Genomic DNA, 26,474 nt, shown 5'->3' on the forward strand with positions numbered 1-26,474 from the left:
CTCCTCAGGCACTTGCTGCAGTCCATGCCATCCTTACACTGTCTCCTCACAGCGTCTCTTTCCCGGGAGAGCCCGGATGGTCCTACTACTCAGCTCTCTGTACAGACACCTGGACCTGGGCCTGAAAGAACGTTAGGAACACGTGGTGACAATGAACCCAAAATGGCCACCAGCGTGACCACATTCCTTTTTGAGTGCCCCAAGCGGGGGGGAGTCCCCGCACTGTCCAATGACCGGGCGAGGACGGCTGACTGCTCCACTCCTCTGGCTTCCAGAGAAATCTCTCATTCATTTCTTCCATCGATTCCTATTATTCAATTGATTGTCTGCCCCCCGTTTCATCCCCGTGACATAGTACCAAAAACCAACTGCCAACGGCAGTCCCGCCACTTTGGCCGCTGTCTCACCCCAGTCCAGTGTTACATTGCCACAAAGATGCTTTCACCTTTGTGTGGTATCCCCCGCCCCTTTATCTAGTCCAAGGAAGCGCTAGTTGCATCATCGGCCCTAGTCTTCCGTGAAATACACCGCTGCAGGCTGCAGCGACGACATGATTCCCTCCGGGTGACGCGAGAACCGCTCATTGGACTTGCTGCCTGCCTCTGCCGAGGACTAGATGCAGTGTCCCCTCCCCACCGTTAGTCGGGATTGATCTCCTGGCTCAAGCCCCTGTCCGGGCCCGTATGCTCATGTTGGAAGAACCTCCGGGTAGGCAGGCCTATGACAATGAACGATATTCTTGGCGCACCGCTGTCCCACCCGACACTACTTGTCTCTCAAATCTTAATCCCGAATGTCTCTCAATGCTATTAACGGGTGCAAGTGGATCTGGGCAGGTGTGGTGGGCGTGACTGTAGGCATGACAGATGCAGACAAGTGTCTCAATGACTGAGCTGCATGATCTTGAATCCTGCGCTCGGCGAGGTAGAGACGGTCCGCTTCCTTATTCCCCTGAGCGAGTTAGAGAAAGCTCAAGGTTCTTCCGGGACGCCGTAGATGCTAGTGACTCTGATATTACCTCATATTGGTCTTCCATCAGCTGCGGGGATAGACGCGGGTGCACTGTCAGCAATCCACCATGATCTTCGCCTAGTGGTCTGACTGTGCGAGGCTGCGAACAATCACAGCCGAAGTTCCCAGCCCCGGGACAATTTCTGATTGCCGACCGGTCCCTCCCACGTGTTACAGGGCGGGCGGAATGTTGCAGGGACACTGCAATGACAAGGCATCTCCGACCTGTGGCGCTTGCTTGCTTGGCGGTATAGCTGCAGCCAAGACTCGGCTCCGGCTGTGCCACATTGATCTTCATTCCCAACAATAGAGCCTTTCTTGTCGTAGGCTATTTTAATCACAATTGTCTTGGAAACCGTTATCTGTCTCACTTTCTTTGGCTTTGTGAAACAGAAAGGGAATTGGAACGCTTTGAAGGAGGCCATCTAATAGTAGGGCAGATTTTGATTTCCAACTAGGATTTCCGCACGAAGATGGAGAAGCCCCTCGATCGTCATTCCTCTAAGTGGATTTCCAATCGAACGGCCCGAACGATGCACCGCTGACGATGCCATGCGTTATGCGAGGTACGCTATGGCTGATTATATGGTCGACGTCACATGGGTTATTAGAGCTTCATGCCATTAACCACACAGCGAAAGCTCGGAGGCGAGACTAGGCATACGTACCGCACTCCCAGACAGCTACCTTTGCAGAATTGGCACCGGGGGCGTAGTATCTATACCTATTTAAGAGATGATGAAGGGAATATACCGACATTGACCCCTTGCAACCAGGACAAACTGTGTGACTACCCACATTGTCGGAACAGTACTTCTCTATGCAGCTGTCAGGTATATCTATCTCAGACGAGCCTCTATCGCTATAACAAAGGAGCCAAGGTACCAGTCACCTGGCAAGGCTAGACCGAAATATCTTCAATCTGCAACAATATCTACTTTCTGGTTAGCAAAGACCATTACCAACGCCAAGGGGGCAGCAGCCATCCGGATGCGAAAGACGAGGTCGAACTGAATTACGCCTTGGTTGGACTCTTCGCTGTAAACGTTGCACACATCTTCGCAGGGAAGGAGCTCGAATGTATCGGGGTCGACGTTGGCAAGAAGGCGGGCGAATTTACGGAAATAATAGGGTCCCCTGCCTACCAGCTACGCTACCGGCAAAAGACTAGGATTCTGAACCACCAATCCATTGCTTCAGGCCTCCCGTAGCGGCCATCACAGTCACCAGGCCGGCTGAAGCTGATGTTGTCTACATGTACAACTCATATTGGTCAAGTAAAGGCTTTGAGAAAGTTGATAACAATGATAGTCCTATGCCATACCCATCGTCTGGATGAATTCAGAAACTCATTGTCAGGTTCTAGTGGTCTGCTGTTATGATATTTCAAGGGTGTTGCTCCCACGAGGCCAAAAGGGTCATCATTACCTGCAGCTAGTACTGGCGGAATCCCATTTATATGGGTATGTGCACAACGGAGGTGGTCTAGCAGTACAGTTGCATACCACCACTCGGCAACTTGATGGTGAACGACTCCAGGCTTTAGATTGCATAGCAGCTCATCATATAGTAGACAATGAAGCTTCGGAGGATTGTAATGCTTACTACCCGGGCTATGAAGCATTTTCTACTATCAGATACAAACTTACGACAATATTCGATATCTAAGATGCTGTGAGTCAACGCAGTACCATGGTTGTCCCCAGCTAGCCTAGGTCAGATTCACATCACTTGTGCCGCTCTATTCACTGGTTAAGAATGGAAAAGTTGTAGTAAAATTCCCCCATCACCAACTTCAATATTCACTACTACCACACCCATTCTCCGTTCCTTGTAAATTCCTTTTCCAGATTTTCTGCCATCCTCAAGTCTTCCATCTCCAACGTCATCCACCTGCGAGCACTCTATCCGAGTCTTTTGCATAAGTTCCCTCCTTAGTCAACGACTGGACCGGCAGCAAGCTGTTTCCAAACCCACCAGGTAAGTCCCATAATCTCTGCATCCTAGAGCCTGGAAACTCCTCTCTCTGTCAGGCTGTCGTGCGTGTCGGAGCCACTCGAAGACTCCGCACATTTACTCACATTATCTCGATCCCCCAAGCCCGTTCAGGCTTACTCTGTAAGCTTCCTATTCCCCCTGTAAAACTTGTACGTGGGTTCTGACATCCTGGGGACCCTTACAGATGGCGCCCATTACTTTCGACCAATTCCGAAACACACTGGCCGCCGCCGCCGCACAGCGCGGTCGCGATTATACCAACGTGTATTCGATGACCGCTCGATGGGAGCGTGACGATACCAACGCGGCTCAAGACTCGGAGCGCTTCCAGAAGATGTTGAAGGATTTAGATCTTTCACCAGCCATCGAATTTATCATTCCCCACGATCCGACCACTCCTGTAAACCGTTCTCAGAAAGCACTGTTAGACCTCATGGAAGAGTGCGAGCCGAAGTCTGCAACCGAACACAACCTGATGATCTTTCATTATGCCGGCCACGGCATGAGGAAGGGTGGATCATTTACCTTCGCTGAAACCAGAGCAGCGAAGAAAACCCTCGATGCCGACCACGCTCTGCTCAACAATATCAAAGTCTGCTCCGCAGAGCGTATTGATGCTTTGATCATTCTCGATTGTTGTTACGCGCACGTAGCGACTCGAGCTCCGATCATCCCGAATCGAATTGTCGAAGTGATAGCGGCGACGAGCATACAGACACCGGCGGCAAGGTCAGCGCCGCACAATACATTCACCGTCAAGCTGGCGGGGGAAGTCGCTCGTCGCAGGCGTGCTGGACATAAGAATGTGGAGTTTGCCGATATTTTCCAAAGCTTGAGGTCGTGCGGGGACAAGGTCAAATGAGTCGAGCCTTGCCTAGGCATCAACAGAAATCACTGGTATCTGGCAGCTCTATCGATATCAAAGCTAATTGAAACTTTGAATATATTCATCACTGTACGTACCGGAGAAGACTAGGACCCCTATCTCGGCGGGGGAGTAAGTTTCCCTCTTTTTCAATTTCTTATCAGGATACGATAAGCAGCATCAGGTTATGCGGCATAGAAGCGAGACTGACTGATTTGACTTGTCACAATCTGGAGACAGACATTCTAAATCAGCCCTCCATGCATTGTTATTCCGCTTGGTAGGCTTTGTAGTGGTGACGGTGACTATAACTCAGCGAAGTGGGGTAACAATGTTTGATTGTAATTGTACACTTAGCGAGATAATTCTCTTGAGATTGTAAAGGAGGTTACCGGCGTGCGTATACCCGATATGTAGCTAGTAATTATGCCTTACTCATCTATGAATACAGCATCAATCTCAATCAGCTATTATGTCTCGAGTAAATCTCATTTCCCGCATCCACTAGGTAGCTGATGTATGCCGAGTTAACCGACTAGCCAGGCTCGTGAGACGTGGACACCTCTTATTTGGACACATTTCGATCAGCGATCAGCAGGCTTCTCGACCTGGGGTAATACAAGCTTGTTATATTTGCATAGAATCTTCCAGCCGTATCGTTACCAGTGCAGGGAACCTCTACGGATTTCTTACACGTTACCGTTATCTCGGCCTTCTAATGTAATATGCCGATTGTAGCCTTCCAGAGAATTACTAAATGTGGTTTAGCCCTGTCGTCTTGGCTAAATGTGGAGCATACATTTTACACATCACATTCAAATTCTGTACGGTCAGTCAGTAAGCACGTCAAGTTGCTTTCGCATACAATCGAAAACGTTCGTATGTATGTTTGGTATCACTTCAGCACCACATCATTTGCCAAAGATCAAGAACAAAAAATCCGCCATCCATTAGCAGCTCTTGAAACTCAGTATTTTCGCCTATTTGACCAAGCACTGATACAACATAGGTGGTGATCAACAACCTCAGAGCGTCGTTGGGCCGTGTCCATTGATAAGAGAATCGGATTAGTTCAGTCACATCACTTATATTCTCTTCACACAGATTAAACTGTGCTAACGTTGTTTCCAGCTTATACAGAACCAGGTCTGCGAGGGGGAGAATGCAGTACTTATCAGCTAAGATGTATAATTTTGCATGTGCAAGAAAGACGGGGGTGAAATCCTCCCAAGGGTGAGAGTTCCCTTTCGGAGCAAATACGTCTTTCCGAGCTGATAAAGCACAATTGTGCGAGTTTGTATACTGCACGCTGAGAGTTTTAAACTTGTCTTGAAGGTGCTGTGTCCAGATACTCTTTTCTCTGTACGGTAAAGTATGACCGCTGAAATGAGTACTTGACTGCTCTGCCTCTGGCGTTGCCTCTGCCTTGAGTTCATCCACAATCTCTGGTTCAGTCGGAGTTTCTGGTTCAGCTGGTGCATCCGATACAGCTGCTGTCTCTTGCTCCGTTGCTGCATCCGTTGCCGCATTGCTAGCCTGATCAGAGGCTTGCTCTGCTTCTTTAGCTTCCACAGAGACCAGGCGTCAGATTCTATGCCTTCGCTTGTCCTTTGACCGTGATGCTAGTGAAGAGGACAACTCACCACCAATGTTGTCTTCAGTTTCAGCTGGTGGCTGTGGGATTTCTCTCTTCGAGCACGAGGGCGGCGTGTAGTCGCGCGTATAAGCGTACTCACACAGCAGAACAAATGTCATTTCCTCGACCCCCGACCAGTCGGCTTGACGTCTGTTTGCCTCCTGCATTTTACCGTTCATGAGATTATTGAGAGGGGAAGATAGGTTGGCCAGGGATCTAGAGTGCACGGTAATCTCTTTCCTCTCCTGGCCAACCACAAAGGTAAAAAGGGAGGACGAGAGGCACCTGGTCAGATAAGCTTTTTCCTATCGAGTAAAATGCTGCATTTGCGAGTGACTTACTTGCTGAATTCACTGTCCATTGTTTGGCATAGCAAGCCTAATGGTTTTGAATTGAATTACAGAGGAAATGAGAGATTTGATAGGGAGTTGAGGGTAGGTCGAAATGATCTCACAGTACTTTACAGAAAGCTACCAGGGTGATAATGATGACTGGCATTCTACGTCACTTGGAAGTGGCGCACAGTAATAGCTTGGTAGAAACGCGATAAATAAGCATTTACTCGTCCATACATTGCAGGAATGTACGCATTCTCCTTGGTTTCCAGTTGAGGTCAGACACAGACTATCACCTTGCTTGATTTGATCTCACCTAATGAACTGATATCGCAACACAAAGATGACCTGTGTAGCCTAAGATAAGTAAGCTGTAAGCGCAGAGTAGACGGGCGCCCGGGTGGGGGGCAGGCGCCTTGGCATGGAGTCTTTCTTACTGACAGCCGGCCCTGCGTACAGATTGTTACAGAAATTGCCTATGCACCAATCATTAAGCAGTGTTGTATTACCTGTGAAATGAAAATCGGAATGGACAATACCGTAGGGTGCTTTAGATGATGTGAGATGTACTATATGGAAGCCAAAAACCATCTCAGCACATGTATTCGGAAGATGCACGTGGCGATAAGAAGTTTTCATCTGTGCAAGGGTAGTGTTCGACTTCTCTATAGTTAAAGATACAGTGGAAGGAAAGTAGACTGCGTAACGTTAATGTCTCTTTGTCATCCTATGATTAATGCCTGATTACTGCCTATACAGGCTTAGTGAGGCCATTTCTGCCTGGCAAATTACTACTTGAGGAGGCGGTCAATTAAAACCGCTTGGGCCAACTCAGGACAGTACGCAGACTACTTTCACGGGACTCTACGTAAAAGTGATATAATAATTTCGTCTTTCGCATATTTCAACTTAGCATGGCTGGATCTCTTGCGAAGTTCCCGTCAACTCTGTGAGTTCACCCACGTCTTTTGAATTGTTACAACGAGTCATATCTATGTGCTCGCCAGAGACATTGGAGAACTTCCACAACTTTCTCACTATCGGGGAGGCAACCCAAATCTGCAGCCGTTTCCACAGCGATATATGGCAGCCTGGATGTCAAGTTATGTGGAGCGGTGTGCCCCGTAACTTGGTGCAGACCTGGGCAGATCAACACGGTATGCAGACGTTGACAACAGTTATGGGGCCGCTGATGGTTCATGATCACGCACGGTGTTTATGGTCCCTAAAGTCAAGCAAAGGGTGGAGTCGATATATGAAGGGTGCATCTGCTATGTACGCCTATCATATTGCTAAAGACGGAGGACTAGTTACTGTCCTAACACCGCCACCTCCTGACCTATATAACCCTTTCGGCGGATCAAACTACCAAATCGTGGAGGAGCCAATCCTGAAAGGCAAATTAGGGCCAAAAGTCTTGAAAATTGAAATGGTACATCCGAGTATACCCGGCGCCGAGGACTTTCACTACCAGATATGGCCGAACAACGAGACAACCGTATGGCATGACCACTTTGGGTATCCTCCTCCAGCTACACACTGGCGACATGCTGTGCAACGGCGAGCGTCACTTTGAGTCCGTATTTGGATATCGGAATCAACATGATGCGGTGGTGGTTTGTCTCCTGGACGGGATTCATTCTCAACTGGGTTGGATGGTTCTGTCCCATGGCATCATGGTATGACGAGCTTAGGTTTCAAAAATGATCCATTTGGTAGCTACTGAAAAAAAGGTAACTTCCAAACAACTCGAAAGCAGTACTTGAATCCAGGAAATATTGCTCTGACTCATCCTCCAATTAAGAGCTCTGGAAACTGAATCTTGTTGGTTGCTCAACAATCATTGCCTGTAAATAAAAAGGAATTCAGAATTGTACTTATCAGCATTTGAGAAATCAACTTACCAAGATTAGCAAATGATAGGTCTTATTGTATGATGAATCATTTCTAATGGATAGTGAAGTCAACTCACAGTAGCAACAAATGGATCATTCTTGAAACCTGATAGTTCAAGCTACAAGCACTTTGGTAGCTCTAAATAACTGAACGTGGGCTCGAGTGCAATGACGTCTGCCGAGAATGCCCTCGCAAAGTATGACATCATCGATTCTGCCCAATACTGTTGTCACATGTATTGTACAAGGCATTTTGAGGCCAACACTTGGCCTACAAATTAAGGCTACAGGACTTTTTTCACAAGGTTTGCCAGCTTTGAATTCTCGTATGATGATCTTGCTGAATCTAGCACAGTCTAAAGCCATGGTGGGTTACACATCAAAAGTACCAGTTCACGCAATGCTCCGCTAGATGGACGGGCGAAATCTCAGTTAGCCAACGCAGCCAAGCGGATATTGTTATGTACATAGAGGAGGAGTCCTTTGGGAGGGGGGAGAAACGCCGACCCGTCACGTGCCGGTCGCCATCTACACAGTCAGGCATGACCATCTCGCTCTTCTTTCTCCCATTTCTCATTCTTCATTGAACCATCGTAGTTGATCACTACTAAATACACAAATGGGGCCCACTGGATGAAATGCTTGCGGCTAGGTGCATTCTGACCTACCACCTCCACCCCGTGCGGCGCAGATACCACCCTCCGGCCGCCAGGACCAGTCCCAAAACCAAGGTCGCCGTGCTCACGGGCAGCTCCTCCTGAACTCGACCTATATACACTGCCTTCTTCTTCTCCACAACCTTCGCTCCGCTACCTTCGACGAGGTAGTCCGTCCACTGCAGCCGGGACATCTCCTTCTGGTACTCCACCGCCGACCCCGGCCAATTGTTCGTGATCCGGCCGTCCTCGGTCTTATACCAGCTACGGCAGCTGGGATCCGCGAAGCTGGTGTTGGCCAGCCGAGCTTGGATGCGCTTGTTATATTCTCGCACCACCTCGGGTCGGGGCTGGAGTGCCAAGGACTGGCCCTTCTGCTTGGCTTCGACAACCGCCCCAACCAATGTGCTAAGATACTTGGACTGTGCTTCGATCATCAAGATGATGGAGTTGTGGCCTATTCGGTCAGTTCACCTTCCCCAACCTAACAATTGTACATCGCCAGACTCACCCAAGTTCGTATTAGGCCCGTACAGCATCCCAAAGTTAGGCAGACCTTCTGCCACCACGCCACGGTACGCGGTGGCGCCCCCCTTCCAGATGTCCTCGAGCGGTCGGCCATGGGTGCCATAGATTCGGATGGAGTGCAGGAATTCCAACGAGCGAAACCCACTCGCCAGAACAATCAGGTCGTAATCCTGGTCCCCGCCCCCCTCCGTTTGGATGCCCGTGGCCGTTATGCGCTGGATTGGCCGGGTCTCGAGGTCCACATGGCTCATGTTCAAAGTCCGATAGTAGTCATCGCAGAAGAGGACGCGCTTGCATCCGAGAGAGTACTTGGGGGTCAGGGCCTCCCATAAGTCGGGCTTATCCGGTAGGTGAGATCTCATCCTCGCCAGCGTCCACTTCTGGACTTGGTGAGCGTGGCCGGATTCAGCGTTCGTGACGGGAGTGTGCGACCATTCCCTAATTTGCATAATCATGGCTCGCTTACACCACCGTATGGGAGGCACATAAGTGAGCAAGAACTGTTGCAAGGCAGACACGGGTTTGTTCCCGCGTACATAAATCCAGTTCGGGGTTCGCTGGTGGACAGTGACGTGAGAGGCAGTTTTGGCCAGTTCGGGGACAATCTGAACCGCGGTGGCGCCTGTTATCCTCATCAGTCTCGGAGGTCCAAAACATGCGTGGGGACATACCATTGCCGATGACAGCCACTCGTTTATCTGCAAAGTCATAGCTCCAGTCCCATCGGGCGGAGTGCATCAACTTGCCGGTAAAGTCATGGAGGCCCGGAATCTCGGGATAACTAGGGACGTTGAGTTGACCGATGGCAGATACGAGGAAGTCGGTGGTGATCTCGTATGCTTCTTGAAATTCACTGTCCTTGGCACCAGTTAGTGCCACCTGCACCTTCCATTGCAGCTGAGTGTCGTCCCAGCGCGCTTCCTGCACAGTCGAATTAAACCGGATGTACCGGTAGAGGCCGTGTTTCTGGGCGACATCCGTGAGATATGCCTGCGCAATCGTCAGCCCATAAAGACTCCCTGCTGGAAGAGGACTAAGTACCAGTAATTCCTCCTGACGGGGAAACTCCTCCGTCCAGGTGGAACGTTGTTCAAATGAAAAGCTGTACAGCGAGCTGCGGACTAGATGACGGTCAGCCGCTCCAATTTCCCGTAATGGTGAGTCTTTTTCTGACCGTCACATGCAGCACCGGGATATTGATTATCAGCCCAGGTTCCCCCCACCCGGCTTCCTTTTTCGAGGATGATAATGTTGCGAGTGGGTGTGCGACGGAGAAGGTCGATCGCCATGCAAATGCCTGATGGTGATCAGCCCATGAACTCTTATGGCCATCGGATATTGTACCTGATACACCGGCGCCGATGATCACGACAGCGGAGCGGGTGAACCCATGGTTTCTTTCATGCTGCGAAGCTCGAGACGACATGGTGAACGGCGATGGAACCTGGAATCTCTGGAATGATGAAGTGTCAAAAAAAAAGATCTGCTGGGGCTAGCGTTGAGGCAGCGGAACCCCCTTTAGTGTCCACCTCGTACCCCGCTCGCATCGGGCCTCGGGCCAGTCTCATCAGCATGATCGAGACTAGTGAACATGCTGCAAGCCTGCAACGCGGGCAGGAAGTAGTTTCCAGACTATACATGCCATTGCCAGCCATCATTGGTTGCCGAACAGCCCCAGCGTCCCTGAGCGGGACGGACCAGAGATTCGCCCAGTGATCGCCATTCCTGGCTCGGAGCAACCGGGCCTTCCCGCGTACGCGTTCCTTTCGGGTTCACCGTACGACCCAGGACATACACAGTAGATTAAATTAAAATTAAAATGTGGCACGCAAAGGAGATGTTTCAGCGGTCGGCGCGCTCAAAGAAACACTCAGTACCCTTTCACGCCGAGGGCCGACCGGCAGGTTTACTACGACGCACCTAACCAGAGATCACGGTCGCGGTCCAGCAACACCTTGCTATTTCTGCTAACTATGCTCTCTCCGACCATTCTCACACCAGTGTTGGCCCCCACAAGACTTCTCATTATCACCATCAGCCAGGCTTCATCCTCACCACTGGGGCTCATAGGCATCAATGGCACTGTCAAAAGCATCATCAACGTCCCCAGTCCCCAGGCGGATGGTTTCCCGGTCAGGGCCGGTTGCCTTGCTCTGCAGCACCACGGAAAGACTATCGGTCCGGCTCTTGAGGTTCTGCAGATTAGTTCGGACCGTGGCGCCGACACCGGCAGAGACGAAGAGGGTTCTCTAATGCAAGAGATCAGTACATACAAGCCACAAGACATAAGGCAAAAGGGTTCCGAATCCTACCTTGTTGACGAGTGCGGCGATTGAACTCCGCATGACCGGCTCCAACGCGATCAGCGCTTCGGTCACCGTGTTGCTTTCAACACTAGTGAACACCGCCGTGCCATTGGTGTCGGTCGCGGCCTGCTCGAGGGCCTTTTCGACGGCAGTCTCCTGGGTTTGGATTTCCTGCGCAGCCGGCAATCCACCGCTGTAGCTATGCACGGCAGCGTTGAGAGTGCCTAGATTGGTGTTCACGGCAGAAATGTCACCCAGGACAGTGTCGATGTCCCGCTTGATGACATGGGAGGTGGCAAAGGTGAGGAGGGTGAGAAACGCGGTGCTGGCGATTGCGAAGCGCATCTTGGTGTCAGTGAATTGTTGTGTGGTGTGTTATTTTCCTTGCGCTGTGCCTCTGTTGCTGCCATCTCGCGGGTGAAGGGGGTTTATATAACCAGGTACGCCGTCAACAACCACCAATTCGACCAGTTGGTATCGCATGCTTGTATCATTTTCTTCACGGGAACGGGATAACGGGGTTGAATTCATCCGTGGATTAACTCCGTGAGGGTGATGGTCTCATTGCCTGGGAGCTCGTGTGAACCATCGCATGGCGAGACCATCCACCATGAGCTAAAAAGATGATACAGTTCCACCAGAGCAGATTGAACTCTGAGGTACCCGAACTGTGCGATCCTCCCTACTACCGAACCTGCCGATAGGATGTACAGATGTAACCGTCAACGTGTTGACTGGAAATCCCCGGTTTCACGTCGGGTACAGTTCTCGTGGAGGGCGCACCAGGTACGGGTCTCTTGTCAACCCTAGCATTCGCCTCCACTATGACGGTAGATGCTAGGCTCGACAAAACATAAACAACGTTATGCACAGTCCCGAGGAGACACAGATGGCCGGAGAGATGGCGGAAGCGGGGAAGAATGTGTCCTGTCGATGGGTGGCCTCTTTCAAGGCCTCCTCGGGTCTGAAGTAGAGTTGCCATCAAATCCAGCAAAGGCAGTACCAGCAAGCTGATGATCTGAAAATGGGCAATGCATCTTCAATGGCCCGATGATCCTGTCAATTCCTTGATGGTTTGTATGAAGTACATTCGCTCGAATTCGACAGTCAACAAAGGTCTCAAGGTTCCGAAAAAGAGCCTCCGAGGGAGACAATGGCGGCATCAGACACAATGCGGGCGGAATTAAATTCCAGGGAGTACGTATCTCCGGTTGAGTGATAGCCGATGTGGCGGTCAATCTCCATGAAATGCAGCACCTTGTGAGGCGGGAAAGAGAGAGGACAAGCCCACCGCGACGATGAGCGACCGAGACGACCAGACTCCGGCCGCGGGGTCTGTCTTGCAGCCCCAGCTACTGAGACAGGTGCATGAAGCACAAGACGGAGCGCAGGACGAAGGTCTCGAAGCGCTGCATGGTCAAGCCACCAGAGCAATATGGCCATTTAGAAAGAGGAAACATCACCTACGAGCTCCGGTTGGCTCCAGGTGAATGGCAAATGGACATGTCAGACGTGAGCCAGAGCGACCTGGCACATCCGCTCAATCAGTCGAATTCACGCTCATTGGACGGCGACGTGGCTGAGGGCGCCGCCAGTGGGCTAGGTATGCACGAGCAAAAGCTAACCAGCTAGGTGCGGGATGACATGGTCGAGCTGAGCATGGCTGACCCCAATCATTACTGAGGAGGCGGCACCGATCTGAGCGCGTTGCATGATGCGTACTGTGTAGTGGAGGGCATCCGGCCGTGCCATGGGTGAACACGGGGTCAAGATGCCGACCAGGTCGGCCTGGAGACCCGCCATGAGCCGACCGTGGTGGATGCGATATATCGGCCGGGAGAATTCACCGGGTCTCATAAATGGGTTCTCCGCGGGGACCGGACTAGCGCATCTTGGGGAGGGAAAAAGAGGGCCCAACTCCATTCGCGTCTCCAACATGGCGACCCTCAAACCGGGGCGGTTTGGGGTTGGCGGAATTTAGCCTAAATGTGTCGAAGCCTGGGACATGGCAGTGACACATTGTTGAGGTTCAGGTCAATCCGCTGCCGTAGCCGGCTCGTCTAAATGCCACACATTAAGGGTGTGTCGGGATATTTACATTTTGCAATCAGGCCGGAGATTTAAGCTCCAGGTCAGAGCGACAGCGAAAGTCAAAAGTCCAGCCATTTACTGCACGTGGCGGGAGATGGCGCTGTCCAAGGCTGAATGAGCTCACCGGGGCCAGCGTCATGACGGCAAAGGGAACAGCCGGTCGGCAATCCTGCCTGATGAACCAGAACACGATCAATGAGGGCAACTCCACGGGGAGCGCGGCGTGGGGTGCGGCAGGACCACTAGCCGCCATCCAGTAAAGTCCGGAGTGGCCGCCTTTATCGGCCCAGTTTCTGGAACCCTCGCCCGGGACACACGGCGCCCCAAAGCTTGACCGAGGCTTGGTCTGGCGCGCAAAGCTTGCCTCCCACCCGACACCGGACCGTCTAATCAGCTCGGTCGTGCCCCGAGCCATGGAGGAGATGGGGAAACCTGGAGTCGAAGCTTATGGCCGGCCCGTCTTATTGGCAGACCAGCTGCACCATCACCGACAGTGGAGTTGGCCATGGCAATTGGAAACGTCACGAGGCATGCTTGCCTTTTTCCCCTGCCGGTCCCCCAGGTTCTTTTAACTGGTTTCTTCCCCGCGGGACCGGTCGCTCTGGGTGCTATTGTTTTCGTCTTGAATCTGTCTTCCTGTTTCTGCTGTCGCCGCGACCATGACCGAGGAAACTCACATTGGCGATTTGCTCGCTACCGCCGATCAGAAGCATGAGACCTCGGATTCCCACCGCGAGACTCTGCCGTTGGTGGTCACCGAGGAAGAGGCTCTGGCTCGGGCCAGGAACCAACCTGAGGTAGCCCTGCCGTTACGCATCACCTTTGGTCCCCAGGATCGGGACAACCCTCGCTGCTGGGGTTATTGGCGCAAATGGTACATTACCTTGTTCGTCAGCATGCTGAATGTTGTGACGTAAGTGTTCGGCTCCGCCTGTGCATCGACCATACTAACCCACCGCTAGCACCTGGTCCTGCGGTTCGTTTTCGTCCGGTGCTACCGGCATCGCCGAGCATTTCCACGTCTCCACCGAAGTCACCACTCTGTGTCTGTCCATGTACGTACTGGGATATGCCATCGGACCCGTGTTGCTGGCACCACTGTCCGAGTACTTTGGCCGCCAACCCATCTACATCGTGTCCTGGTTCATCATGTCCCTCTTCCAGATGCCTCTGGCGCTGGCTCCGAACATTGGCACGATCATCGTGTGCCGCTTCATCGCGGGCTTCGCCGGCGGCGCGCCCTTGACCAACACCGGCGGCACAATTAGCGATCTGTGGGAGCGTAACAGCAGCGGTGGGCCCATGGCATTCTACGGGCTCAGCAGCACGTTTGGCCCGCCCATGGCACTGGTTATCAGCGGCTATATCGGTCTGAACCTCAACTGGCACTGGATCTTCTGGATCATGATGGCCATCACCGGTGGCGTATGGATTGCCCTGGTCCTAACCATCCCAGAAACCCGCCACAGCATCATCCTGCAGCGCAAGACCGCGCGCATCCGCAAGCAGATGCAACGCGAAGGTTTGCGCTCGGCCGAGTCGACCACTGACCTCCATGCCGATGACCGGAAGGGCCTCCACCAGCTGTTCGGTATCACCCTCACCCGTCCTTTCCGCTTCCTGTTCACTGAGCCCATCACCACCTTCTCCGCCATCTACAACGGCTTCCTCTACGGCCTGGTCTACCTCTTCAACGAAGCCTTCCCTCTCGTCTTCGGCTCCCCCAACGGCCACGGCTTCAACGTCGGCCAGCAAGGTCTCTGCTTCCTGGGGATGGCGATCGGCCCGATCATCGCCTTTGCCCTGTCCCCGCTCCAGGAGCGCTACTACCTCCGTCGCGTGGCCGAAAACAGCGGTCGCAGTGTCCCGGAAGCGCGCATGTGGATGGCGCGGGGCGGCTCGCTGTTGATCCCGATCAGTCTCTTCTGGTTCGGCTGGACCAGCTATCGCTCCGTGCACTGGATCGTGCCCATCATCGCGTCCTCCTTCTTCGGCGCGGGTCTCTACATTGTGATCCTCAGTATCCTCAACTACGTCGTCGACAGCTACCAGACGTATTCGGCCTCGGCCCTAGCGGGCGTGATTCTCGTGCGGAATATCGTGGGCGCGGGGTTTCCCCTGTTTGCCACGCAGATGTACGAGAAGTTGGATTACGAGTGGGCGTCCAGTCTGCTGGGGTTCATTGCCATTCTGCTGGTGCCGATTCCGTTTATCTTTTTCTATAAGGGCCGGGCGATTCGGTTGAGGAGCCCGTGGGCGCGGGAGCACTTTGATTCGAATGAGGATAGTCCGCACTGATCCATCCAAGAGAGAGATTTAGATTGTATATACATGACTGATGACTTTGCAATAGAGCTTCTTCCTCCCACCCTCATGTAGTATACCTCCCTCCCCCAAACCAAGTACACACACACCCTCCCCACATCGATAGCCGATCGTTTCGAATTCGATGACCTTGGGCCAGCTGGGTGGTTGCGGGCGTGTGGGGAAGCAATTCTCGCTGGCGAGGGTGAGGTGCGAGAGGCCTTTGGTGAAGAAGAGGCGGGGACGGACCTGAAATTGTTAATCAGAATTATCCAGCCGACCTAGGACTGGACGAGACATGCTCGCAAGCTGCTGCAATAGATTCATCGCTGGTTGAGTCGATGGTGATGGATTCGACGGGGTTGGTGGTTTCGGGACATTCTGGTTGTAGGGATGTAATTAATTTGGTGCCTTTCTCCGGGTTCCGACTGCCAAGGAGAATGTGATATGGGATGGGACTTTGGGGGAAGGCTTTGACGGCGTCGTAGCTGATGCCGCTGTTGGCGCCGGTGATGAGGATGATTTGGCGGGTAGTGGATATTGTGGGTGGAGCATGGGTGTGTTGTGTTTAGGGGTGGTGGAGGTGTTTGATACATTTTGGTAGCTTTTTATAATGTTATTATGGCTTTGTTAGGAGTACGAGATCGATGGTATGGGATACGCGTGTGCTAAAGCCGCATAGCCCGACTCAGATCCTATCTCCGTCTGGTGGGAGGCTAGCCCCGTGCTGGATCGGGCTCAGGATGTGATCCATGGTATGTCCGATGTAAGGCCAGCCATGGTGTCTTCTCGGGATGTCGGGCCACTGTCATTGAGATGGTATATTCGTGGAGTAATCCATTCTTGATTTTCTTGGAGAAATGCTGGGATGGCTGGGGTGGGATGAGGTCATTCCCCGCTTGTGCGGGGATGCTTGATTTGGCTAGCGCGAGATGACTAAGAGTGTTGACACTAGTGTTGTTTTGGGATATTCTGCACTAAACTGCATTGGGAGTACTGGCCTGGCCATCAGTCCTGGTCCAGGGAGATATATCCATTACTCTCACTTGTCACTTTCCTGTCAAGGAGGTCTGCTTCATCTGGGAATGGCCACATCTTTCGCGCTTCCTCTGGGGACTTTACACCCGCCATTCGCTCGATAAACATGGCCAACAGCTCACGGTTCTGTCTTCGCTTCTCTGCAAAATCCAGTTGGGGTGCTACCCATCCCTCTGCATCCGTGTCTAGGCAGTCCTGAGCGAGGCGTTGAGCCTCATGCCAAGCTTGGTATTCAGGGATCTGAGCTTCGTGGGTGGCGATGTCCTCTGCGGTGAAAGTGAATGGACATGTTCCTGTAAAGCCTAGGCTCGACCAGTTCTGGAAAATTTCGATGAGACAAGCTCGCAGTGGGATAATCCCCACCTCAGAAACCTCTCCACAGCGAGTAAAGAGCTCTCGGAAGACCCGCCGGACATGTCTTGCATTGTGCGCAGGCCGGTCTTCAAGGTAAGTGGAGATTTCATATGCTTTTGCCATCTTTGCCTGAGACCACTCTCGCCGAGCAAGTATCTTGTTCTCTTCGTCCATGTCCTCGAACCCGTCTGGGAGCTGCGGGTGCACAAGCCCTTCTGTATAGTCCTGTGGAGGCTTCAGGAACTCAGGCCACCGTGCCTGAAGGAATGCGGGCATTACTGATACGGACTGGAAATCGATGATCGACACTATCCGGGTACTGTCATCGGGCGCCACATATATATTCCCCATGTGGAGATCCGTGTGCCACAATGTGGGCTGGCTAGTTTGAAGTAGTTCTGGGAGGGAGTCTAGCATGGGCATGAGGCTTATAGTGGATTCTAAAAGTTGAATCTGTTCTTCGACACTCCCGTGGTAAAACATGGGCGGTCTATCCGACTGTTTGGGTGGGATCCGAGATACCTCACGCTTTGCTATGGATATACCCAGCTGTGATATCGTGGTCCCTGGGAATTTGTTAGCTTCAGCGATAAACGAAGTCTAGGGTACTCACAAGGCCCTTGGTAACTGTCCATGTTCGGCTGGGTAGGGTTCGTAGCTGGGTCAACGTCGAATGAACGGTCACAGGAGGGCCCGATACAAAATGTATGAGATGCATCAATACTGCTATCGAGCATTTCATAGTGGTATTTTGGGTCCCGGGCATCAGCTCGCAAGTACAACCCCCCATACGCCGGGAAGCGAATAGCCGATAATTGAGCCTCAAGCTTGGTCAAGTTCTTGATAAGCTCTAATTTGTCGAACTCGGCCATGCTAGGCCATTTTTGGAACAATGGAACCCCTGCGGCTTTCTCCATTATGATGTATTCGGCGCCTACCGGATCCGAACTGTCCGAGGACCACGAAAGCACCCGAGGGACTGGAATGCCGGTATGTTTGCGAACTACGCAGGTCGTATAAGCGACGTGAAAGCGCGGTAGCGAGATGACGGAGAGGAATAGAAGGATCAAGAAAGGAAAGGCGTACCGTATTCTAAGACGCCCACCTCGCATGCCGTGGTTAGGCTTGCCGGTCCCGCGATATGGCAGGGAATCTTAGCAATGACCTCTATTCCGTTTTCCTTCTTCATCAGCAGAGCCTTGCTGAATCCACCTTCCATCTTCTCAATGCTTGTTATTGGGGAAGAATCGCCCCCGACAGCGGCAGCAACATGGCACAGGGCATCTACATCGAATTTCACGTAACGTCGACCCAGCTGCCGCTGTTCGTCAACGAGGAAGTGCCCATTAGTATAAGCAAACAGCTCCTCACGAACGATGGATTTCCCTGATCATGTAATTAGTAAATACTCCCAAAGCAATGCAGTATCCTCTAGCGCGCAATTACCGCGACATAGGATGGACAGTTGGGCCCTTAGCTGAGAATGTCGTATCCCTGCACGTCTCGTCAAAATCGGAAACATTCCGGTCTCCCGTTTACTTCTGAGTGCTCAAAACTTGCGGCTATGAAGTGTGCTGAGATGAGGGAGTGGAAAGGTGAAGGGAGGGAGGATGCAAGGGAGGGAGACTATACCACAACGGGTTTAGCTCGATTGAACAGGTCGGACTGTATGGGCGAGCCAGGCCGACTGAACCTGGCGATGTTAACAATGGTTGCGATAGTTCACATGCTTTGATGAAGAGGTGGAAGACCCTTACAGGAAAAAATGGCGAAACTAATGGAAACAAAGAGGTTATTAAATCAGTCTATTTAATCTACACTGACCCAAATAGGATTCACCCTGCCCTGCTGGATCAGGGGGGCATCATCAAGTGCAGTAGAGAATGTATGCTTCTTCCAGTCTCCCTTTCTTGCAGTCCGCTTCCTGTGAACACAATTAGATCTTGGCTTAGGTCTATGAGGAGAGTCCATACTTACCAGAAGCTGCTGCAAGCATGTCACCATCTCCAATTCCTCGTCCAATAACTGCCTCTGGGCATCCGTGACGAGGTCCCCATCAAAGGTCCTTGCTCGATCAAAATCCAACCATATCACCCGCTCAGGGTCATCTTTGACCACCATCATATTCCGGGGTTTCGGGTCGTGGTGCAGCACAAATGCCTTGTGAATCTCTTTGATACTTCGAATCAGATTCTCCATCCGTTGGGGCGTGTAGTTGTGAATGGTGATCATCTCAAGGTTCGGTATATACTCCAAGAAGATCGCACTGGGAGGATATTCATCCTCCATGAACATCTTTAGATGTGGCTGGTATGGCGCAGGGTCAAACTTTCTCATCGATCCGAAAAAGTCCGGCACCAGGCCACGGTCACAAACTCCGGCAGCCTTCAACCGATGATAGGCAGTAGATTCCATGACATGGATGTCCAATTCACGATCATCCGGTTCATAATACCTCCGAGGGCCCCGCCCATGATGCCGCGTTAGATCAGCGAGACGTCGAGGAGTTACGGTCCTGGACCGAGTTGACTTACCACCTTCATGACACAGGTCACGTTTCGCACCACGACGAGGAATATGACGGAGAACCTCGACGAAAAAAGCTTCTTTTGGAAGGCGATTTCGGACGGTTGAACATCATCGAACTCCATGTTTCCGTACGCTAGACGGTTGAAGTCCGAGTGTACAGGTCTGGATAACAGGAGGCTCGATCCCTGGGATTTGCCGCCGGTGGCAGCAAGCAAGGGAGGGAGGCTCGGCCAACTCGCGTAGGATTATCACGAGATCACGTGACGTGACCGGACCGCAAGGACCGGTGTGTTCCCCGATGGCATCGGGTTCATCAGACAATTCAATGTGATATCCTAGTGATGCAGAGGTCGCCTGTAGCACCGTACCTCTGTGCCTGCTCTCCGACATCAAAGGAGACAGTTGTTATGCCGTTCATTTGGTTGAATGCAGCTAAGCCGGCAAAACCCACTCGGAGGCTGCGCCGTATCTTCGGTATCACATATTCTGAGATTTTACTTCGCAGGGCATTTTCCGCCGTGATCGCTCGCGGGCGAGAGGTAGGTATAAAATCCCCAGGCAGGCGACACTGCTGAAGGATATGCTGGTATTGTTGAAGGATGGTGTTCAAGTTGAATTCTGGCCAGGCTGCAGTGCTTTTGATGTCACTGGCCTCGTATTCTGAGTTCGTCGTGTTGCGACCCGGGTTTGCATTGAGGCCTATCGGAATGGCTGGTAGGGCAACTTGCAAGTAAGACAGTAAAGAAACTTGGTTTGCCATTGTAACGCAAGTGTGTCGTGTCGAGGAAGGTGATGTGGTGATTTCTAGTCACTTACAGAAGGGGAACAACTGGGGGAAGTCTGGTTTATATGATGCTGGGAGACCTTGTCACAGGCTTTGATGGCGCTAGATATAACTCTGCCTGGCAGGACTGGTATCTTCTCGCATGCGGGTCGCTTTCATCCGGCTAAACAGGATATTCAGTAAAGAAACCCAGTCCAATAATGATGGTTGGGGGAGGACAAGATGAGACTCAGCCTGTGCAGTTGGCGCTAAGCAGACGAAGGGCGAGGCTTTCCTGGGGGGGTGTGGTGGCGGTCCGTGCGAGCGCCTGTCCGATCAAGAGGCGTAGCGTATCAGGCAGGAGCAATGAAGTCCCTAGGGTACTATCCCATGCATGCCGGTGGTGGACGCAAGGCTGTTGTCGGCGGCAAGCCGCCCAGCAACCCCGCTCTTCCAGGAGGATCCGGCGCGAATTGAAACCGACTCCCAATTCTGGACGATGGTTCAGGAGCATGATGTGACCCAAAGTTGAGAAACACCAGCCTTGCCTGTCCCAGTATTTTGCACGTCATGTATGCCTTCCAGGACCACGACCAATTTCTGTTTACAGGCAACTCACGTAGGAAAGTGTTAGAACATGCCGGCGTCAACGTTTGGTAATGATAGCGGTATTGATTCTGTTCTCTCCTGGCGTATCATTGATTGTGTGCTCCAGGCAACCTCATACCAGGTGCCCGGATTGATTGGCTCCTGCGGCAGTGCGAGGCGCAATGAGCAGTTGGGTACTTCATCTAGCATGAGGAGTGAATCGGGCCCTAACACCACCCCTCACCCAACTCTTCCGCACGGCCCTACTCCGCCATTCCCGACAAGCCCGTCACACACACGTCGAGACTAGCATCCGAAACAGGCTCTTCTGCCTGGGTGGATGCCTACACACCAAGCGTCCTACTTTCATGACGACGCATCTTTTCTGATTCCCTTGTTTGTTACTTGGTTTGTTGTAGCACCTACCGGTAAGTTGGCAACTGAGGCTGATATTCTTAAATCAAACCTATTTGGTGACTGAAATGTAACAGATTCCTGTACCGTCCTAGTCAAGAAATATATGACAGACCATGTCGCTCATCACCGACGAGATCCTCTTGAGGCTTTGGGAGAAGGCCCAGGCACAGCCATCAAATGAATGGGCCTCGGCCAAATTGTGGAGCCACCTCTGGGTCAAACACTTCTTCGTGGACAAAAGCTGGGTGGTGTCCCAGGAGACTCCCCCGGAGGGAAATGGCCGCCGACGGGTAGACATCACCATCGAATACATGGGGAGTGATAAGAACCTGGCAGTTCTTGCCTTTCATGAAGCTAAGGCATTGAGTGCAGGACCCCAGGACGTGGAAGACGCCGAGAGGCCAGCATACGACGCTTGTATGAGGTACCTGGGCGAACACCCGGACTTGCAGTTTGTGTATGCGTTCACATCGTTTGGAACAAAGGGGAGAGCATGGCGGTGCCGTCCAGAAGATGACTACCTGTCCCCTCTGTTCGGCTCGGAAGACTTAGCGGAACGTGATCAGTACATTGAGGTACACTCCTCGGATGCGAGCCTGATCAAGCGAGCCGTTCAGGCAATGAGAGCTGCGCCACCAGTCATGTAAGCCGTTCAATGTCCGTGATTCCGTACACATACGGGAGATCAGGGTAGAGAACCATTTTCTGCGTGCTCCAGGCACGTCTTGAAGAAACAATGCATCAGGGCTCTTGGTTATCATATATCGAGATTACGTCACCAACATGACCAGACCACCAAACAAGAGTGCCCTGCCCCGGTAGCCTTTGCCACTCCCCTGACTCTAAATCTGGTCCCGAGGGTGGGCTGTCGCTTTGGATGTCCTTGACGTAATTCCGACCATCAACGATCCCTTTCCGAACGTACATCGGGCTCAGAATCTCCTGGTTCATATCAAGGTCCCAGCGGACTTGTCCTAGGGACTCGACATGCTGGTCATTGTAGAATAACAGAAGGCCTAGGTACGGGCGATGTGGTTGTGCTTGGTCCCTGCAGGCCTGCACTCTTACGAGACCGTTTAGTGGGGCCTTTGTCATGTACCAGGTGGTGATAATGGAGCCTCGACCAGGAGGAATTGGCGGGGGCTCAAAGCGAGAGCCCACAGGGGGCGGTTCTCGGATATCGGCCTGGCCCAGGTCACTGCAGGTAACGCCAAACTCTGAGATATACTTGGAAACTGGATCTAGTCCATCATGAAATATCCCCGAAATGGGTCCATCACCATGTTGAAGCAAAGGATGGTACTCGTACTGATCGATAATGCGGGCTGGATAATGGGGTCCGAATGTGACGGCTCTTCCTAGGGAGGTTTGCAACTGGCCGGTGAGTGATCGAAACCGAACGAGAAATGTTGGACTTACGACTAAGACAGGGTGGGAGGCCGATCCACGGCAGACTTTAATCTTCCGGATCCAAGCCCCTGTAATGGCCTCCTGTCCATTCAATGGGAAGTAAATCCAGTGCTTGTAACTCGTAGCCCTGCGTCCATGCATAAAGTCGACGAAATCCCTGAAAGGTTTGGACGTACCCGAGAAGCCGTGGATTCCGACAGTGCTACCGTTGGCACAGCACACAAGAAGACCTTGGACTTGGGCATGGAGCTCAACGTAGTGTAATCGATGGTTCTTATGCACGTCATAGAAATTCCACGGATTGAATTTGGGCGGGCAAGGAGAGGTCCAGTTCATAGCAGAAGAGACATCATTTCCAGACAGGCGAATACCTCTCACAAACAGGCCCTGTAGAGGTCAGCTCTGTCCTGCTAGGAAAGAGAGAGAGAATCATACATCAAAGGTGACCTGGGCTTTTAGCTGGGATTTTCCCGCTTCGAGAATTTCGAACCACGGTGACCGATCCGATGTCGGACTTGAGTAAGGGTCCAGGACTTGTAAGCCACGTAGACCAATACCATCAATTGACAGGACAACCTTGGAGATTGTACTGGGCGGCTGTATGTGAGATTGACCGGAAGGGACCGTTGATTTCAACGGCGTGTTGCTGATGCGTGCTACATAAAAACTGCCCCGGTAGTTGATTCTCGATATCCAGATGTCTCGTGTTAGGTCGAGCTGCATGCACTGGCTGTCCGTGGGCTGCCTCAGGTGTTCAATCAGCCGACGGCTCTCGCCCAGGACGGTCAAGTACCAGCAGGGTCCTATCAGCTCGGCGATCATGACTCGGATTTCCAGCGGCAATCGCCGAAGCAAATCCTGGTCGAAGCTCTCCTGGAGGATGCGTGTCGTATACTTGCTCAAGAGCCCTTCGAGGACCGACGCTACCTCGCCTCCTTTGGCATGGCGAGACTCATACCTGGGTCTCGTGGCAGCCGCAAGTTTCCCCAACTCTTCCATAGTGGGTTTCCCGGACGGCTCGTACGTAGCCTCTAGGATTTCATAGCATGCTGGATGAAACCACACCGATGGGGACGGCGATCGATTGCAGCTGGCGCACGGGTATCGATATTCAGGGACCACCAGGCGAGTTCGAGCCAGGTCTGTTTGTCCATTAGCCCAGACTGGTCTCGTCTCCAGCGGTGAGACTCGGGAAACGCACCCAGGATGTATGTCCCGGCCGTTGGTGATTGTCTACACAGCAGGCATGAAGTCTTCGCGACATGGACATCATGTGAAGACGCCATGGTTTGGCGGTTGGGAGCCGGTGAAGTTGGTCGTGTCGCGCAACGGAGGGAGACACCCAAACCCCCCCTTATATGCAGCCTCTCCACCGACCGGACGTTGTCATGGATACAGCAATACCGTACCGCGGTCTACGGTCCTAGTATGCGCCGTGTACGGAGTACGGAGTACGGAGTCCATAGTTATCCATGCGGCGGGAGGCGACGGTATGGTAATTCCTGATACGGTGCTTGGCGCGCTAGTCTACCCCGGTCCAGGCTGGGCAGGGAATCACGATGTCGATGGATGTATCACATCAGCGCATGTAGGGATTCATTAACTTGATCGACATCATCAAACGGGAATGGGAGCCAGGAGGTCCAATGCAGGGTGACAATATCAGGAGGCGCGTCTCGTCGGCGAGCATGACCGGATCACGAATCCTGCTACAAACACGGCCTGACCGGCCCCGATCCCATCACTTCCAGCTCTGCTGCTCTCTATATCGTATACAGCTCGCCAATCCCTCAGGCCTCTCACATCGGCTGTCGAATCCATTCTTCCAGAACGATAACGTTTGGGGGGGTAGGGTGATGTATCCGAGCCCTAGAGCACCCATACTCGTTGCGGGCTAATCCAACTGTATTAGAATGAAACGTTCTTGTATCTTGAGATGGACAATGCGACCGTTTTCCGCCCCAGCCGTGGTTTTGCTTCGTTCGAGGGATCAATCCCGTGTTAACGGTGTGAGCCTCGTATCCATGGATCCTGCGCGGTCATAGGTGATGACTAACCCAACTCATCACGACAACATCAATTACCCCGACAGGTGGGCTTTCTCTCAATCACTTCAATAACTGTCCTTATCCCTGATAACACCATGATGGCCTTCTATCCCGCCGCGCGACATCGTCCGCACCGCAGCATCCACGACCCGGCGGTGCGGCCCCTGCGCCTGGCCGTCATCAAAGCCGCCACCATCAACCTGCTCATCCTGCAACTGCTCTTTCTCGGGCTGTTCTGCTATCTGTTTGGGTCCATCTTCCAGCAAACGACTCACATCCACAACCTGAACATCCTCTTTGTGGATTACGACGGCGGCCCCATCGGCCAGGCCATCCGCGCCGCTTACCAACAGCTCCAAGGCCCCGGCTTCCCGACCCTCCAGGAACAGTCCCCGGACCGATACCCCCAGCCGACCTCCATCATCTCCTCCGTCTGTCACATCCACCACTGGGGGGGCCTATACACTTCCCCTAATGCTTCTAACCGCTTATCCGCCGCCCTCGCCGACCCCGCCACCACCTACAACCGCAGCGACATCCTCACCCTGGTATGGAACGAGGCCCGCTACCCGTCCGTCATCGACTCAGCCATCCAATCCCCCATGCAATCCCTCTCCAACGCGGCCCGCATCGCCTACACGCAATCCAACGGTCTCCAGATTCTGCAAACCATGAACCAGACGGACCCCGCCGCCATCTCCCTCCTCGCCAACCCCTGGTCCCTCTCCTCCATCAACCTTCAACCCACCACCCAAGGCTCCCGTCTCATCTACAACACTCTCGTAGTGATTCTCATTCTCATCCAAGAATTCTTCTACCTCGGCTATTTGAACGGCCTGTACCAGCAGTTTCATCTCTACGTGGCAGTGGACGCTCACCGCATCGCCATCGTCCGCCAACTCCTCTCCGTCACGTACACCTTTATCGGCTCGCTCTGCACCACCGGTGCGATCTGGGCCTTTCGGTATGACTGGCACGTGTCCGGGGGACAGTACATGCTCACCTGGATGACACTATGGCTCTTCGCTCATCTCAACTTTCTCGTTCTGGATATGTTCACCATCTGGCTGCCTCCACCGGTGGTCCCGATGGCGTTGATCTCGTGGGTCGTATTAAACGTGACTTCAATTTTATTGCCGTTTGAATTGTCGCCTGGTTTCTATCGCTGGGGACATGCCCTCCCCGCGCATAGTGTCTTCCAGGTCATGGTGGATATCTGGTCCGGGGGATGTAATCCGCAGTTGGACTATGCGTTGCCGGTGTTGTTTGCATATGAGGTGGTGGGGTTGGTGGTGAGTACGGTGGGGGTGTATCGTCGGGCGCATTATGCGGTACTGGCCGAAGAGAAGCAGGCTGAGGATGCAGAGGTACCCGAAACACCAGAGACGGCTGGCGAGGCGTCGGGGGTGCAACGCCAGGAGACCGAGACAGAGGGAGTAAGCGGCATCCAGCAGGAAATGTCGAGACTGGACCGGATCAGGACTAGTCGACAGAGCATGGGACCGGCGTTTGATCTGCCGTATACTGACTGACAGCGATCAAATATCATTCACGATGCAGCTTTTAATGCCATACCAATACCTCCTCACATCGATCCCTTCCCCAGAAATCCCCATCCACTCACCAAACAAAGATAAACATCACATAACATCCTACTCAAACAACCCCTCCCACACCCCCCTCCACCCTTTTCCCCTCCCCC

General features: G+C 52.6%; 13 protein-coding genes across 13 annotated transcripts; 5 read left to right on the forward strand and 8 right to left on the reverse strand.

Annotated features, from left to right (window-relative positions):
• Nucleotides 1-2,680: 2,680 nt before the first annotated feature.
• Nucleotides 2,681-4,038, forward strand: BO80DRAFT_486636 (uncharacterized protein; the record flags this gene model as incomplete). Its single annotated transcript, XM_025723528.1, has 4 exons — nucleotides 2,681-2,685; nucleotides 2,881-2,991; nucleotides 3,045-3,129; nucleotides 3,194-4,038. The coding sequence occupies 4 exons, from the start codon at nucleotides 2,681-2,683 to the stop codon at nucleotides 3,869-3,871; spliced, it is 879 nt and encodes a 292-aa protein (XP_025578569.1). The 3' UTR covers nucleotides 3,872-4,038.
• Nucleotides 4,039-4,774: 736 nt separating this feature from the next.
• On the reverse strand, nucleotides 4,775-5,908 carry BO80DRAFT_486638 (uncharacterized protein; the record flags this gene model as incomplete). Its single annotated transcript, XM_025723529.1, has 3 exons — nucleotides 5,852-5,908; nucleotides 5,518-5,795; nucleotides 4,775-5,439 (listed from the first exon to the last, which is right to left on the reverse strand). Exons 1-3 carry the CDS (start codon nucleotides 5,869-5,871, stop codon nucleotides 4,775-4,777), a joined length of 963 nt encoding a protein of 320 aa, XP_025578570.1. The 5' UTR covers nucleotides 5,872-5,908.
• Nucleotides 5,909-6,746: 838 nt separating this feature from the next.
• On the forward strand, nucleotides 6,747-7,686 carry BO80DRAFT_375633 (uncharacterized protein). The gene has a single exon (XM_025716633.1). The coding sequence runs from the start codon at nucleotides 6,840-6,842 to the stop codon at nucleotides 7,419-7,421; it is 582 nt and encodes a 193-aa protein (XP_025578571.1). The 5' UTR covers nucleotides 6,747-6,839; the 3' UTR covers nucleotides 7,422-7,686.
• A 407-nt stretch (nucleotides 7,687-8,093) lies between these two features.
• BO80DRAFT_462355 (flavin-containing monooxygenase) lies at nucleotides 8,094-10,495 on the reverse strand. Its single transcript, XM_025722506.1, has 6 exons — nucleotides 10,269-10,495; nucleotides 10,099-10,221; nucleotides 9,966-10,045; nucleotides 9,596-9,914; nucleotides 8,908-9,546; nucleotides 8,094-8,853 (listed from the first exon to the last, which is right to left on the reverse strand). Exons 1-6 carry the CDS (start codon nucleotides 10,348-10,350, stop codon nucleotides 8,405-8,407), a joined length of 1,692 nt encoding a protein of 563 aa, XP_025578572.1. The 5' UTR covers nucleotides 10,351-10,495; the 3' UTR covers nucleotides 8,094-8,404.
• A 480-nt stretch (nucleotides 10,496-10,975) lies between these two features.
• Nucleotides 10,976-11,575, reverse strand: BO80DRAFT_348374 (cell wall mannoprotein 1 family protein; the record flags this gene model as incomplete). The annotated part of the gene is made up of 2 exons (XM_025715456.1): nucleotides 10,976-11,173; nucleotides 11,237-11,575. The coding sequence occupies 2 exons, from the start codon at nucleotides 11,573-11,575 to the stop codon at nucleotides 10,976-10,978; spliced, it is 537 nt and encodes a 178-aa protein (XP_025578573.1).
• A 722-nt stretch (nucleotides 11,576-12,297) lies between these two features.
• Nucleotides 12,298-12,762, reverse strand: BO80DRAFT_259278 (uncharacterized protein). The gene has a single exon (XM_025714726.1). The coding sequence runs from the start codon at nucleotides 12,671-12,673 to the stop codon at nucleotides 12,350-12,352; it is 324 nt and encodes a 107-aa protein (XP_025578574.1). The 5' UTR covers nucleotides 12,674-12,762; the 3' UTR covers nucleotides 12,298-12,349.
• Nucleotides 12,763-13,858: 1,096 nt separating this feature from the next.
• BO80DRAFT_259281 (MFS transporter) lies at nucleotides 13,859-15,784 on the forward strand. The gene is made up of 2 exons (XM_025714727.1): nucleotides 13,859-14,234; nucleotides 14,284-15,784. Exons 1-2 carry the CDS (start codon nucleotides 13,981-13,983, stop codon nucleotides 15,617-15,619), a joined length of 1,590 nt encoding a protein of 529 aa, XP_025578575.1. The 5' UTR covers nucleotides 13,859-13,980; the 3' UTR covers nucleotides 15,620-15,784.
• Nucleotides 15,785-16,613: 829 nt separating this feature from the next.
• On the reverse strand, nucleotides 16,614-18,792 carry BO80DRAFT_422605 (uncharacterized protein). Its single transcript, XM_025718860.1, is given in 6 exon segments — nucleotides 16,614-17,583; nucleotides 17,631-18,020; nucleotides 18,104-18,403; nucleotides 18,464-18,698; nucleotides 18,744-18,747; nucleotides 18,764-18,792. The coding sequence occupies 4 exon segments, from the start codon at nucleotides 18,537-18,539 to the stop codon at nucleotides 16,634-16,636; spliced, it is 1,716 nt and encodes a 571-aa protein (XP_025578576.1). The 5' UTR covers nucleotides 18,540-18,698; nucleotides 18,744-18,747; nucleotides 18,764-18,792; the 3' UTR covers nucleotides 16,614-16,633.
• Nucleotides 18,793-18,884: 92 nt separating this feature from the next.
• On the reverse strand, nucleotides 18,885-19,668 carry BO80DRAFT_348039 (uncharacterized protein; the record flags this gene model as incomplete). The annotated part of the gene is made up of 3 exons (XM_025715442.1): nucleotides 18,885-18,941; nucleotides 18,995-19,472; nucleotides 19,529-19,668. 3 exons carry the CDS (start codon nucleotides 19,666-19,668, stop codon nucleotides 18,885-18,887), a joined length of 675 nt encoding a protein of 224 aa, XP_025578577.1.
• BO80DRAFT_259312 (uncharacterized protein) lies at nucleotides 19,651-20,418 on the reverse strand. Its single transcript, XM_025714728.1, has one exon. The coding sequence runs from the start codon at nucleotides 20,304-20,306 to the stop codon at nucleotides 19,869-19,871; it is 438 nt and encodes a 145-aa protein (XP_025578578.1). The 5' UTR covers nucleotides 20,307-20,418; the 3' UTR covers nucleotides 19,651-19,868.
• An 809-nt stretch (nucleotides 20,419-21,227) lies between these two features.
• BO80DRAFT_259364 (uncharacterized protein) lies at nucleotides 21,228-22,008 on the forward strand. Its single transcript, XM_025714729.1, has 2 exons — nucleotides 21,228-21,325; nucleotides 21,407-22,008. The coding sequence occupies exon 2, from the start codon at nucleotides 21,428-21,430 to the stop codon at nucleotides 21,959-21,961; it is 534 nt and encodes a 177-aa protein (XP_025578579.1). The 5' UTR covers nucleotides 21,228-21,325; nucleotides 21,407-21,427; the 3' UTR covers nucleotides 21,962-22,008.
• Nucleotides 22,009-22,055: 47 nt separating this feature from the next.
• On the reverse strand, nucleotides 22,056-24,035 carry BO80DRAFT_491448 (uncharacterized protein; the record flags this gene model as incomplete). Its single annotated transcript, XM_025723698.1, has 4 exons — nucleotides 23,926-24,035; nucleotides 23,160-23,866; nucleotides 22,094-23,111; nucleotides 22,056-22,063 (listed from the first exon to the last, which is right to left on the reverse strand). Exons 1-4 carry the CDS (start codon nucleotides 24,008-24,010, stop codon nucleotides 22,056-22,058), a joined length of 1,818 nt encoding a protein of 605 aa, XP_025578580.1. The 5' UTR covers nucleotides 24,011-24,035.
• Nucleotides 24,036-24,867: 832 nt separating this feature from the next.
• On the forward strand, nucleotides 24,868-26,348 carry BO80DRAFT_500000 (SNG1 family protein; the record flags this gene model as incomplete). Its single annotated transcript, XM_025724211.1, has 1 exon — nucleotides 24,868-26,348. One exon carries the CDS (start codon nucleotides 24,868-24,870, stop codon nucleotides 26,302-26,304), a length of 1,437 nt encoding a protein of 478 aa, XP_025578581.1. The 3' UTR covers nucleotides 26,305-26,348.
• Between the last annotated feature and the right edge of the window lie 126 nt (nucleotides 26,349-26,474).

This window comes from Aspergillus ibericus (genome assembly GCF_003184845.1).
Source record: "Aspergillus ibericus CBS 121593 unplaced genomic scaffold BO80scaffold_7, whole genome shotgun sequence".
NCBI lineage: Eukaryota > Fungi > Ascomycota > Eurotiomycetes > Eurotiales > Aspergillaceae > Aspergillus > Aspergillus ibericus.

Excerpts from the sequence above, each read along its gene's own strand:
- BO80DRAFT_375633 (XM_025716633.1), top strand. The coding sequence starts at position 6,840 with ATGTGCTCGCCAGAGACATTGGAGAACTTCCACAACTTTCTCACTATC.
- BO80DRAFT_462355 (XM_025722506.1), bottom strand. The coding sequence starts at position 10,350 with ATGTCGTCTCGAGCTTCGCAGCATGAAAGAAACCATGGGTTCACCCGC. Across the intron at positions 9,915-9,965 it reads CCCGTCAGGAGGAATTACTG|GCATATCTCACGGATGTCGC; the intron begins GTACTTAGTCCT and ends ACGATTGCGCAG. Across the intron at positions 8,854-8,907 it reads CGGGCCTAATACGAACTTGG|GCCACAACTCCATCATCTTG; the intron begins GTGAGTCTGGCG and ends CTGACCGAATAG.
- BO80DRAFT_259278 (XM_025714726.1), bottom strand. The coding sequence starts at position 12,673 with ATGGCCATATTGCTCTGGTGGCTTGACCATGCAGCGCTTCGAGACCTT.
- BO80DRAFT_259281 (XM_025714727.1), top strand. The coding sequence starts at position 13,981 with ATGACCGAGGAAACTCACATTGGCGATTTGCTCGCTACCGCCGATCAG. Across the intron at positions 14,235-14,283 it reads AGCATGCTGAATGTTGTGAC|CACCTGGTCCTGCGGTTCGT; the intron begins GTAAGTGTTCGG and ends ACCCACCGCTAG.
- BO80DRAFT_422605 (XM_025718860.1), bottom strand. The coding sequence starts at position 18,539 with ATGTTTCCGATTTTGACGAGACGTGCAGGGATACGACATTCTCAGCTA. Across the intron at positions 18,021-18,103 it reads GGTGGGCGTCTTAGAATACG|TTCGCAAACATACCGGCATT; the intron begins GTACGCCTTTCC and ends CGACCTGCGTAG. Across the intron at positions 17,584-17,630 it reads GGACAGTTACCAAGGGCCTT|GGACCACGATATCACAGCTG; the intron begins GTGAGTACCCTA and ends ACAAATTCCCAG.
- BO80DRAFT_259312 (XM_025714728.1), bottom strand. The coding sequence starts at position 20,306 with ATGGCAAACCAAGTTTCTTTACTGTCTTACTTGCAAGTTGCCCTACCA.
- BO80DRAFT_259364 (XM_025714729.1), top strand. The coding sequence starts at position 21,428 with ATGTCGCTCATCACCGACGAGATCCTCTTGAGGCTTTGGGAGAAGGCC.